Genomic DNA, 14,074 nt, shown 5'->3' with positions numbered 1-14,074 from the left:
AAGAACCAATTCCAAAAAGTTATCCTGACTTCCACACATGCCTAGTAACATGTACACACTGACCAAACACTATGAAGGTTGACTTAATTCCCTGCTGAAGAAGGGACAAGAGCCTCACCAACATCGTGTGGTTGGGAGGAAAGTGACTACTACGTATAGTAAATCCATTCCTGGCTCTAAGCTTTCTTTCAGTGGAAACTTCCAAACATAAAACCCAAGTTGGGTTTGCATCTAGCTCTGAAATTCAGTTTAGACTACTAACTATAGAGGCCAGTACAGAAGCTCTTAGACTGTGAGTGCAGACAAAGCGGTGGGGAACCTGCCCCTTCTAATAAAGCATTAGCATGTCTCAAGCATCTTCACTAGCTGAGCAGGAACGTCAGTCAGCTCCACTCAATTCCTGGAAAATAGTCTTTTGAGGTGACCAGAGATGTAGCTTAGTGGCAGAGTGTTTGCCCAGAATGTGCAAGGTCCTAAGTTTGACTCCCCAACACTGCAAACCAAAATTTAAAAACTGGAAAAATGTATGCACTAATTAATTCTTAATCTGTAAGGAGATTTATTCCTTTTATCCTTGAGTGGCTCATATAATATCTATCTATCTATCTATCTATCTATCTATCTATCTATCCATCTATCTATCTATCTATCTACCTATCTATCTCTATTAACAGTTTTTTTTTCAAGACAGGGTTTCTCTGTGTAGCCTTGGCTGTCCTAGAACTCACTTTGTAGACCAGGCTGGCCTTCAACTCAATGATATCCTCCTGCCTCTGCCTTCTGAGTGCTGGGATTAAAGGCATGTGCCGCCACCACCAGGCTCAGTTTTTAATAAGATAAAACTCAGAGTCTGGTGCTTGCTAAACTCTCCTACCACAGATACTCCGAGAATTGAACAATCTAAAAAATATGAACCAAGCAGTGGCCTAAGGGGTGGACCAGATTGCTTCATCAGGTGAAGATGTTCAAAGATCGGTCTGTAGGTCTTGAGGCGTACCTCTAGCCCATAACAGCATAATTCCACCATTCCCAGGGGACCGAACACTTCAGCCTTATCAATACTTACATGCCCATATGCATAGGACCAGTGAAAACATGGACAACCACCTATACTGTTTTAATATCTATATAAGAAATCAACATTCATGCCAAAGTTTCAGGCACATCTACAAAATTCTGACCCGTTTTGGTTTTTTTTAATCTCAACTAAATAAGTGAACGAACGAACAAACCCCCCTTTCCTGAAGTAAGAAGGGTAGAATCTAGTGTGCAGCACAGCCAGGCAACTCTTCCACTGAGCTGCACCCCCAGGCCAGGCTTTTCTTTTGTATCTGTATCTCTTTAGAATGCCCATAGTAGTAGAGATGCGGGGATGTAAGCAGACTGAGCTGAGATGTCACATTGCAAAACTTCACAGTGGGGAGACGCAGGAGAGCAATTTCTTCCGCACCCGTTAGATAATTACACCCAGCAAATGAATGATCAATTATGAGCTACTGTCTTAAAAGCGAGGCCGAGTGGGAGGGAGGTTAGAAACGGTGAGAACTTGACAGTGACGAATGCTCCTGGCAGCTCAGTGTCTGCATTTTAAACTTCAGATGGGAAGGAGGAAAAAAAGATCCTTGCTGTAACTGCCTCAACAACTGCACAGAGCTGAGAGCTGGGCGGCAGGAGACCAGACAAGCAGCCCAGAGACCACCGAGGAGCTCCCAGAGCAGACCAGACACACCGGAAACGCCAAGTCCTGTGGGACTGGAGTGAGGGGAGAAGGGTTTTCAGAAGACAAAGATCATGCCTGGCTGAGAGGAAAATCAGGTATGATTTAGGAAGAACTGACAGGAGCTGACACGGAGGAGAGGAACTGAAGAAGTTATTGACACACACACACACGGAGAACAGTGATTGCTGCTGTGCTTCAGGGGGAGAGCACGCGTGGATCACGCACGAGGCCCTGGGTTTGAGTCCCGCAATCAAAATGAATGTATAAATGTACAAATGGATAAGTGAGTGAGTGAGTGAATGAATGAATGAATGAATGAATGGAGTCCATAACTAGCCATACTTAGGCACAGAGCCCAAGGCCTGCCATACTGCTCAGTGCATGTAAGTAGTTACTGTTCCTAAATGCAATTAAAGAATATATGTAATATATGCATGTAGGAACAGTAACTATATAATTACATATAGTCACGCCACCCCCCCCCCACGTGGAGAGGTTTAATAAAATGATGAGACAAGGGCAAGGGCTGAGAGAGAAGAATAGTTACTACATATAATATACATATATATATTTACATATAGTCTAACCTCCCTTCATATATATACAACTATATATAGTAAATATATAAATCTACATGGTTACTGTTTCTAGGTTAATATATATGTATGAATGTAGATATTCCTGTACCGTTCTTGGACATTTCTTCTGAGAGAACAGAAGATACAAAGGAGAGGGCTCAGTGGGTAAAAGCACTTGCCACCAAATTTAATGACATAAGTTCAAATCTGATAAGTGAAGGTTACCAAGCGAATAACAGGCAAAGGTGGCAAAAGGGTGGCCCCTGTCCCAGGTGGGACAACAAAGATGGCACAAGACTTCTCAAGCCACTCTGGATGGCAAACAATTTGAAATTCACTGGCCTTTAATCTTAGCCCCCTGGAGGCAGAGGCTGGCACATCTCTGGGAGCTCAGGGCCAGCCTGGTCTACATATGTTCTAAGTCATCGAGGACTACAGAGTGAGACTGACTCAAAAACAAAGAAACAACCTCATTGACAGTTTAGGAGTTTTCCATCTAATATTTTGGACCACAGTTGACCTTGAGTAACTGTGTGACCTTGAGTAAACCAGGAAAAGCAAGATGATCACAGGTAAGAAACACCTAGTGTAGTATATGACTAAGTCTATCTAGAGCCGTCGTTAGAGCACAGGGTGACGGGTATATGAGGGCAGAACAGAAGCCAGGTGAGGGCTTGCACACCTGGTAACCCTGCAGTCAGGAGGCTGGCACAGGACAGCCATGAATTCAAGGGCAGGTTTGGCCACTGGAAGATATCTTGTCTCAAACAAACAAGCAGTGATACATTTGTCTCCTCTTCCACTCTCTCTGGACTAAGTCAACTAAGGATTAGCACAGAGCAGTAGGGAGCCAGCCACACATCTGACCCCAGGCAGGACAGCTCACAGAAGACAACTACTCACCTACTCACAGCCAGGCTCACTAAACCCTGGTACTTAATATAAAATAAGAGTTCTGATTCTCTGCCCCGAACCACTCACCTGGAACATAATTGATCCCACAGTCTATAACCACCGCGCCAGGCTTGATCCACTCCCCCTTCACCATCTCAGGCTGTCCGGTTGCAACCACTAGAATGTCTCCTTTATTTACCTAGGGATGGGGAGGGACCCAGACTTAAATAAAACAATCAAAACACACACAGACACAGATACACACACACACACACACACACACACACACACACACACAGATACACACACACACAAACAGAGAGAGAGAGAGAGAGAGAGAGAGAGAGAGAGAGAGAGAGAGAGAAAGGAAAATCACGAGCCGTGGTATTACATTTTTAGTTATCAGCAACACTTTCAGGGATACTGGGTAAGGACTCAAAAGCACACCAGAGTTTCTGCTGGCCCAATCCCACACTGTACTCAATCCTACACATGCCAGAAGCCCCCTTTCCCCAGGTATTTTCCCTAACAGAAAGGCAATGAGAACCAGTGGGGGCTGGAGGAAGCAGAGGTTTGGAGCCTCAGACTCAGGACGACATTCCTGGTGATGCAACCCTCCTTTACAGACTACAATTACTACCACCATAATCACAGGGCAATTTAAGAATATTAAAAGGGGGAGCCAGGCTTCCATTTTGTTCTTCGCTCACATATAAAAACTACACTATCAAACAGGGACAGAGCCATGTGAAGATTTTTGGATGCAGGAATCCAATGTAAGGATCATGAATGCGCTGCTGGGGGTAAGGATGTAGCTCAGTAGTGAAATACTGCCTACTCTAAGGGATTCAACCCCAACCAAACAATAATAAAATAACAAAGAACGCCCGCTGCTCAGCCGCTTCTAGAGTATCTCCATCCCCAAGGCCAACAACATGCCCAGGAGAGCTGTACAACGCATCATCCCACTGGTGGTACTAGCGCCATGGGCATGCTGGTGTAGAAAGTCTATGGTCAGAATGTCAGGAAGATCTGGATAAATGTTGGCAAGCCTGTGATTTGAATTTGTTCTTTCCTCTTGGAAAATGAGACATGGCATGCAGTATAGTCACTGGGTTAAGAGAGAGAATGAACGCACACACGCACGCAGGCTGGACAGACGTCCATACTACTCTGGACCTCCTACCTCCTTGTCCAGATTGGCAGTCTTGGAGTGGCAGGTGGTCACCGTGGCATTGTTCCACAGAAGCAGGTCATGCATGGGTGCACCAACTATTTTACTTCGCCCAACCACCACGGCATGCCTTCCGGCAATCTGCACCCCTGGAAGAGAAGCCAGCACACAGTAGAGATGGAGAAGCCATCTTTACACACCTCCCGGATAGAAAACAGAGCTCCTCTGCACCAAGCGGAAACCTGCCTAAGGCCCCTTTGCCAACCAGCCTCTGTTCCAGCTTCAGACTGGGACTTGTACGCTATCCTTCCCGCAGTAAGGTTTGGAGCTCTGCTTAGGCCAAGATTTGTTCATTGAGTCATAGGGAAGTGGGAAGAGATCCTACACTCAAAAAAGAAACCTTAACACACAGCTAACAGCCATATGGAAGAAGCTATCAGATTAGACTACATGGACAAAATAGTCACGAAAACTACGGCGTGTGGATAGGGGTTAGAGCAAGGAAGGAAATCAGATGAGGATCAGTAAGACTTGCCAAATTCAGGGAGTTTATTCATACAGTTTCTCATCCAAAGTTCTGTCTAGCTTAGGGCCTGAACCACAGGGTTATCTGTGGGGGAGAAAGAACGGGGACAGCAATGACAAGAGACTGGAAAGGCTTTTGCTGACTCAGCACCTGTACTCCTGGCACCGTGACAACATCCCCCACCTCACTCCAGCGCTGGAGACCAAACTCAAGACCTCACACAGGCTGGGCTCTTCCACTGAACTACCCCGAGGCTTGTGTTTCTTCTGAGACTCTAGCTTGCCTGGATTAGCCCTGAACAGTCTCTCTAGAGCACAGACAGGCCTTGATGTGCTTTTGAGAATGGCAACCTGCATCCCACAGAGGTGACAGGTGATCACCCGCTGGCCTGGGAGATGCAGCTATGACTGTATGGCCTGAGAAGAGAGCAGGGAGGGAGTGGCCTGAAATGAGCGGCTCACACAGAGGGAAGCAGAGCGCTCTGAACTACTCTGCCCCATCAAGGCTGAAAAGCTATGAACGGTTGCTTGACATTGAAACCACACTTCTCAAAAACGAATCAGCTTCAGCAGAAGACCAGCACTTAGAGAATGCTAACATCATGACTACTGCAATTGAAGTCCTCGTAGTTTGAGCCAATTAACAAGTACACTGCTGGTTGAATGCATGGGTCAACCTTAGAACAAGGGCCTAACATGCTGGCTTTCATTCTCAGTACTGCAAATCAATTAATGAACGACACTTTACAATACAAATTAGGACTCAGCAAAGAGTTGAAGCTACCTTAGGGCAACAGTAGCTTGTGAGACACTAGGAAGCCACAGGTGTAGTAGCTCATGGGATTCTTTTCTATAAAGCTGTAATAAATATTGGCTAAACACTGGAGAATGTAAACTGTGGTTCTGAACTGTCACACTGGGCCAAGGCTTCTGACTTGCCCTTTGCTGGCCACCACAGACAGTTCTCATTACCAACGCTGGCCAAATGCCTCGCTTGAAGCTTCTGACCTACTTCTTTCTAGCGGGACTCATTTCTGCGCAAAAAATAAACTCTGCTAAGAGCATGCATAAGGAAACTAAGACAGGAAGGTACTAGCTATGTAATAAAGGAACATGGGTGAATGTTCACAAGATCCGTTCCAGCCGTCTGTCCAGTGCTGGAACCACACAGTTGACTTGGTGCTGGTTCCAAGGACAGGAAGCCATGACTTTGCTCACTTTGTACTGTTGAAATTCTTACATTTAGGATTTCCACCCCATCCCACCCCACCCACAAAATACATTGCTTTGAATGCACTTAACCCTGGGTTCAAATCTTGGTTCTGTTATCTCTTGGAAAAAAAACTTTCTCTGGTCTTTTCTTCGTTTGCATCTTTTGCTTTCAGTGCAGGGGTCTGAATCCCTGGTTCTGTGGCAAGTTCTCTTGAAGGAACCGGAAGATGCAGCTTCCTGAGAAAGAACCTTCTAGATATTCAGCAATCCAGAGGAACTGGGTCATAGGGAAATGGACCGGAATCACAAAGAAGCTCAAGAAAATGTTCCATTTTCTCCTCGTCCGGGGCGTATGAATGCTGGAGTTCAGCAGCTAAGGAAACAGGCTCAGAGCCAGTGAACTTGTGAAAATCACCTGCCAGCCCAGCGTTTGGAAGGCGGAGGCAAGTCCTCACGATCCTCCTGCCGGCTTCCCCCACTCTCACCTGTCTCTTTGATGAGTTCCAAGCATCCTTTCGGTGTGCACGGAATGAAGCAGTCACTTAGGTCACCTCTGGCAAGCTTCCCAGCACTGATGCTCGTCAGCCTGAAACAGTCCAACAGGGAGGAAGGAATGGAAACAAACAGTGTTTCCAGAACAGAAGCGTGCGCAAAATGAAACCAATGGGTAGCACTCACCCATCCACATCCTTCTCGGGTACAATGGCGTTGATGACTGCCTCAGTGTTAATGGGACTCTCTGAATCTAAAGGCAGCTGCACTATGAATCCGTGCACGGTGGCATCCTCATTCAGGGAGATGACATGTTTTAATACCTAAAAGTAGGGCCACAGTTGATTTGTACTAATTAATTACAGATGTTGAAAGGGAAAATTGAGAGCAGTAAAGAAACATATTCTATCTGCAGAGCGTATCTCAGGCCCTCAAGTACCACCAAAGCAGACAGAGAGGCACCTCGCCATGTACATCTATTCGCTCACCTCGGACTCTGTGGACGTTCTTGGTAATTTAATGTGAGTGGCTTTGATCCCAATCTGCAGAATGAACACAAGAAACAGGGAAATGGTATGAGAGGCTGAGACCTGGGCCTGTGTGATGGTTTGTATATGCTCGGCCCAGGGAGTGGTACTATTTGGAGGTGTGGCCTTGTCCAAGTAGGTGTGTCACTGGGGACATAGGCTTTAAGACCCTCATCTCAGCTGCCTGGAAGTCAGTATCCTGCTAGCAGCCTTCAGATGATAATGTAGACTCTCAACTCCTCCTGTATCATGCCTATTGGGACGCTGCCATGTTCCTGCCTTGATGATAATGGACTGAACCTCTGACCCTGTGAGCCAGCCCCAGTTAAACGTCCTTATAAGAGTTGTCTTGGTCATGGTGTCTGTTCAGAGCAGCAAAACCCTAAGACAGACTTCCTGCCTCTCTGAAGGACTGTGACTGAGACAATAGAGTATAAGGCATCATTTTTCCCTGTGTATGGAGAAGAATCGGCCCATTTGTCACCATCACATTCAACAGCATTCCACAGCCAGTATGTGGCTCTCAGGGGGAAAAAATCATTGAGAAACACACAGGGGAAAACCAGCCGGCTAGGTCACCTGATTCTGTCTTGTCCAATAGTTAAATTCTGGTCTATTGGTGGCAGTTAGCTTTGTGGGGAGGGCCACACAGGGTAAGGGGTTACCAAAAGGACCTGGGGCGGAGGGGAGGAAGGACTCCAGCATTACTGATCTTGGCTTTACCTCTTCAGCAGCCTTCAGCTTCACATTTATATAAAGATTGGAATCATCTCTGTCACCAACCTGGAATAATAAATACATGCAAATCAGACAGTTACGGAAGGGCAAAGTGTACAGAGAAACTTCTGCAATTTTAGTCTGGATAAAACAAATGTTTGAGCCTTCCTACTCTTGATGAAGAGAGCTTTTATGGAAGGCAGAGGAGGCTGGGGAAGGGAAAGGCTGGGTACAAGTGGCTTGACTCTGTACCCCCTAACTTCGTTCACACAATCCACTGACAACGCCCAAAGAAGGAACATGAGCAGGAAGCAATGACATGAACCTCAGAAGGTTGATGCAAAGAGTCGCTTAAACCCACCAGATAACGGCCAGCCTGGGCAACAAGGATAACCCGTGTTACCACCAACAAGAGTATGCAGGTGTACTGCGCTGTGCCTGCACTGTAAACAAGGCAAGAATGCCACAGGCTCTCAGAAATGTGGGACTACTTACAACAGGATGAGTAACTGAAATTGAGAAATTATCATTAGTCCAGAAATACACCAGAGGGACAGAATTACCCAAAGCACCGACCATCCAGGGGCAACGGAAAATGCTCACATTCAGCCAGACTTAGTGAAACAGTAAGACAGGATACTGGGCTAGCTTATACAGAACAGACACCATGGGGAGAGCAAGCCAGCGCCCACCTGACCGATGTTGGTGTCAGAGACTTTGTACCCTTTGAACCCTGACCCCATTGCACCACATGCATTTTCATCGTGACTGTGTTTGGAATTCTTCATTGCATTAAGTTATCTTTAAAAATTTATTTCACAAATACTGCCTCATGTTCAGGTCAAGATCTCTCTGCAGTAAGTTTTGTTTCTCTCCATTCTGTAGAGGGCAAAGGGTCCTATCCTCAGGATAGGGCCCAGGGTGACAGAGGATGGCCTTCATAACAGCATTTCCAGAACTTTCTGTATGCAGTCTGATGCTGCCTTAGGATCCCAGGAATACAGTATGAATCTCAGCTCTGGTTGGCCAATATTTGTTTGGTTCTTAGCTTTGCTGACTAATTTGGACTTCAAAGGAACTAGAAGAGTCCTATAGAAGAAGAACTTGGATCTTGGAGATTTAGCTTTGTCTTTTGGTCCTACCTCCTGCGTGCTGAGCCTGCAGTACATCCCCAGTTCTAAGCCTCCCATAGAGGAGCTGGTTATATAATCAATCATAGACTAGATAGATACGAGAATGTTTAAAGAACATAAAATTCTTGACTGGTAGTCAAGCGGGTGGGTGGTAGACTGGTTCCCCAGAACACATCTTAATCCCAATGATTTATCTAGAATGTTACTTAATGTTTCATCCTGAGTGCTAGTCCCTTCCTGCAAAGGGTTGGTGCCTCAAACCATTAGACAGACCTAAGGAGATAAAATAAGCCAGATGTGTAATCCTAGTACTTAGAAGGCTGAGGCAGGAGGGAGGAAAATAGGAGTTTGAGATCACCCTGGGTCTCATGTACCCCAAAATGGGCCAGAATCATTTATGACCCTCTTATCTCTGCCTCCCACATGCTGGAATTATAAACCCTGGTTCAGGGCCTTTGCAAACACTTTTTATAACATGCTAGACAGACTGTATGTTAGAGTTTGTTTGTTTTTCCTCTTTCACACAGGGTCTCATGCTATAGTCCTGGCTGGCCAAGAACTTGCCATGTATACCAGGCTGGCCTTGAATTCACAAACATCTGTCTGCCTCTGCCACTTGAGCATCTGGATCACAGGCATGCACCATCCCACCCTTGGGAACAGTTATAAGCCCTGCATTTTTGAGGTATGTGCAGATTCCCAGGCCAGTCTTGGCTGTCCAGCAGGTTCAATGTCAGCTTCTGCTCTGTGAGACCTTATCTCAAAAAAGCCACCAGCCAACCAAACCACAACAAAACCCAAAGACCCCACCAACCATCACAGGACTATGGCAGGTGCCTTAGGTGCCTCAGGAAGACTGTGGCCTAGGCTCAATCCAACTCAGGGGCCATGGTGAGGTCCCACAGCTCATGAAAGTAAAACAGGACAAGGAGTGGATCCCCATCACCAAGCTGGGCCATCTGGTCAAGGACCCAAAGATCAAGTCCCTTGATGAGATCTACCTGTTCTCCCTGCCTGTCAAGGACTCTGTGATCACTTACATTTTCTTGAGAGCATCCCAAAAGGATGTTGTTCTAAAGATCGTGCAGATGTGGGCATAACGGTCATGTTGGTCTTGGCATTAGTTAGGTCCTCCAAGGAGGTAGCCTGAGCCATCCGAGGGTCTATCATTTTGGCCAAGCTTTTCATCATCGCTCTGAGAGAGGTTCCTATAGGAACACAGATTGGCAAGCCCCATTCCCATGCAAGGTGACAGTCATAGTGGCTCTGCTCATGTGCCTCATCCCTGTTCTCAGAGGCAATAGCATGATCTCTGTGCCTGTAGCCAAGATGTTTGGATAACCAGTATTAATGACTGTAACACACCAGCCAGGGGCTACTCTGCCACTCCGGACAGCTTCACCAAGGCCAGCTCTAATGCCATTTTCAAGACTTACAGTTACCCTCAACTTCTGGAATGGGACTGTGTTCACCAAGTCTCCACCAGGAAATTCACTGACCACCTTGTGAAAACTCACATCAGAGCCTCTGCTTAGAGGGCCCAGGCCTCTGCTAAGGCTACCACACATATTTTTATAGCAGAAATCAAAGTAAGTCTGAGAAGAAAGAAAGTCCAACAAGTATAGACTTGGACCAAATCATGAACGTCCTAAGTTTGGTTTTTCAGCCTGGACTGAATTTATGACTGTGCACCACGGCCCTGGATACACCAACCCTGTTAAGAGCTAATGTAATGAGTTCAAGATCCTGGAGACAGAGAACCTGGCTAAGTAGAACATTCTGAATGTGAGGAGACTGTCGCCAGGAAGATCCAAGTGACCACTGGCTATCTTTACAGCTCCAAGTTATTCATCTTGTATCTGACCTCACAACTTTTAGATAAGACTCTAGAAATAAGCTTGACATGTTTAGCCTCCATTAACCCTAAAACTGAGAACAAGATACTGTCTAAGTAGATGTCCTTGCTTTGGTGTAGCCCACCTACCAGAGGGCCTATCTATGCATTTTGCAAACATTTTGACTAACAGCTTTCTTTTTTTGTGACTATAAAAATTCATGTAACCTTTCCATGGCTGCAAGTCTTTCAGATCCTTTGAATCCACATTTTCTGACCTATCATGGCTATTGTAATTGAATCAGAATAAACTATTATTTCCTTAAGAAAAGTTAATTTCTATGGTGGCAAAAAAGAAACAAACCTGTTTTGTGCCTTGTGCTTGGTTGGGGTGCCAAACTCATCCCTTCTGACTGGCTTTGGGCAAGCCCCCAAGATGTATGGACATCAATTACTGTTGGGACAGCTTTTTATCTCATGGGTAATTTAACAGCACAATCACAAATATACACAGAACCTTTGAACCACAATAAACACTTACTGCCTTCTCATCAGCAAAGAGGGAGTGCAGTTGAGTTACAATGAGATTTGTATTTTAACAAGAGCTTGCTGCTGGAGAGAGAGCTCAGGGGTTAGTTAGGAGCACTGACCACTCTTCTGAAGAATCTGGGTTTGATTTCCAGTACCCATATAGTGGCTCACAACCATCTGTTCCAGGGGATTCAATGTCTCTTCTGGCCTATGTGGTTGCCAGGTATACACGAAGTACGGACATACATGCAGGCTTATCCGTACACTTAAAACAGAAAACCAGCGAGCGGTCACGGGTGACCCAGAGCGGGAGGAACAGGGATGTAAAGCAAGGAATAGATTCAAGATCCAAGACAGAGACTCCATAGGACAGCAGCCCCACGAGAATGAGATTCTGTCTTCTTTTATTTAGAGACAGGGTCTCTTTCACACGGGAACAGACTGGTCCTGAACTCCTAGTCCTCTGGCCTCTACTGACCCAATGCTGGGATTACAGCATGTGCCACACAGGCTGTGACGAGAGATGACCTTAGACCTTTGGCATGGTAGAAAGACATCAAAACCTCAGGGCAAAAAAAGACAGGAGGTCTGAGGAAAAAAATGGGATGGTAACATTTTATTGCCAAAGAGCAAGACTGGAGCATCCGCAGGACTGTCTCATTGCTGAGACCCAGGCAGCAGAAGCTACTTAGACCACAGTAGATACTTCCAAAAATCAACAAATTTGAAGTCGATTTTAAAAAGTCTTGCTAAGAAATGTTTGGTTAAAAGAAGAACTTAAGCTGGATGTTGTAGCAGGCAGCTGTCATTCCAGCACTAGGGAAGTAGAAACAGAAAGACCTGAGGTTCAAAGCCATCATTGGCTACATAAAGAATTAATAAGACCCAATGGATATATGAGAACCTCTTGAACACTGAAGGAGGAAGAGGAAGGAAGGAAAAAGGTAGAAATCACAACAGCTCAAAGAGCTGGTTTTCAGTTCATAAAGCAGAGGTGCTTGTTTTTTGTTTTGTTTTGAAGACAGAAGAGGCTGAAGAAAGCTCAGCCACCATTTACAAGTTACTTTCATGGAGGGAGGTCGGGAGGATCGGAAAGGAACAGACAGGGCAATGTCAGGTGACAACTAACACATCTGGGGAAATGGTCTGCCAGGGCATTTAACATTAGTGCGACTGACTCCATTTTGACCTCTCTGAACTGCTGGACCCAGTGACATGACTTAGTTCACTGATTTAAGTGAGTTTCATTTTCTTTCTTTTTTTTTTTCTCCTTCGCAGCGTTTAGGATAAAACCCAGTGTCCGGTGCATGCTGGTCAAGTGCTCTACCACTGAGCTACCCCTCCAGCCCAGAGTCACCATTCTTGCTTATGACATGCATTTCTCCCCACAACAAACAATTAAGAATGACTTTGGTTCTTAGTTATCTGAGGTAACAAACAAAGGAAAAGCTACCACACATGAGGAACACCAGGCAGAGCCATCATCTTCTGGGTTTAAGGCTGTGTGGGCAAACAGCAGCGTGGCTGGGGGAGGCAGTACTCAACTACCACCCCTTCTGAGTTTTCTGATACACAAGGGACAGAGGTTTAGCAAAGGATTAAATGGCATATGTGTAGAATGTGGGAGCAAGAAGATGGTGATTCTGAAGGAAGTTTCAAATGAAAGCTATTTCTGCCACCCAAATCAACCCTCCACGTACCCACCTGTACATCTGTCTAAGCAAATTATTTGCCTCTCTATTGGATGAATCTTCAGATCAGGAAGAAAACTGGACAGAGAGAAACCAGAGTTTGGCAATATTCTCTCATGAAGAAAAGGTACTGCATACCCATAATTGTAGCAGTTAAGGCTGGGGCAGGAGTTCAAGGTAAGCTCGGGATATATGGAGTGTCTGGATAATGGTGATAATTGTGGTGATGATGGTGATGATGGTGGTGATGATGGTGATGGTAATGGTGGTAATGATGGTGGTAATGGTGATGGTGGTGATGATGGTGGTAATGGTGACGATGGTGATGGTGGTGATGATGGTGATGATGGTGGTGGTGGTGATGATGGTGATGATGGTGATGGTAATGGTGGTGATGATGGTGGTAATGGTGATGGTGGTGATGATGGTGGTAATGGTGATGATGGTGATGATGGTGGAAATGGTGATGATGGTGATGGTGGTGATGATGGTGGTGATGGTGGTGATGATGGTGATGGTGATGGTGGTAATGGTGATGGTGGTGATGATGGTGGTGGTGGTGATGATGGTGATGATAGTGATAGTAATGGTGGTGATGATGGTGGTAATGGTGATGATGGTGATGGTGGTGATGATGGTGGTGATGATGGTGATGATGGTGGTGATGATGGTGATGATGGTAATGATGGTGATGGTAATGGTGGTAATGGTGATGGTGGTGATGATGGTGATGGTGATGGTGGTGATGGTGATGATGGTGATGGCGGAGGCAGGAGTTCAAGATAAGCTTGGGCTACATAGGAAGTGTCAGGATGATGTCGGTGGTGCCTGAGGTTGAGGCGAGAGTTCAAGGGATATATAGGGAGTGTCTGCATGGTAATGATGATGTTAGACTACGGTTGGACAGGCAGTAAAGTGCTGAGTAGACAGCCTTGCAGAAATGCTTTCTGTATAAGGTTGTGGTTTTGTAGAAGGTTATGGCATTCTGGCAGAGATTTGGATGATACAGTTACGAAGCAGTCATGTTGACGACTGTCAAGGCTTTC

The 14,074-nt window shown here is 45.7% G+C and overlaps 1 protein-coding gene across 1 annotated transcript in view; it reads right to left on the bottom strand.

Annotated features, from left to right (window-relative positions):
• The window catches only part of MTHFD1 (methylenetetrahydrofolate dehydrogenase, cyclohydrolase and formyltetrahydrofolate synthetase 1), a 66,769-nt gene that overhangs the window by 33,701 nt on the left and 18,994 nt on the right, over positions 1 to 14,074 (bottom strand). Inside the window, exons 3-8 of the mRNA XM_080918787.1 lie at positions 7,846 to 7,905; positions 7,084 to 7,137; positions 6,782 to 6,918; positions 6,589 to 6,689; positions 4,379 to 4,515; positions 3,280 to 3,391 (exon numbers count right to left, since the gene is read on the bottom strand). Coding sequence (XP_080774913.1) covers positions 3,280 to 3,391; positions 4,379 to 4,515; positions 6,589 to 6,689; positions 6,782 to 6,918; positions 7,084 to 7,137; positions 7,846 to 7,905 — 601 coding nt within the window. The remainder of the gene's footprint in view (positions 1 to 3,279; positions 3,392 to 4,378; positions 4,516 to 6,588; positions 6,690 to 6,781; positions 6,919 to 7,083; positions 7,138 to 7,845; positions 7,906 to 14,074) is intronic.

This window comes from Micromys minutus (assembly GCF_963924665.1).
Source record: "Micromys minutus genome assembly, chromosome: 1".
NCBI lineage: Eukaryota > Metazoa > Chordata > Mammalia > Rodentia > Muridae > Micromys > Micromys minutus.
Note: the sequence above shows the minus strand (reverse complement) of the source record. Positions and strands in the feature narration are given on the sequence as shown.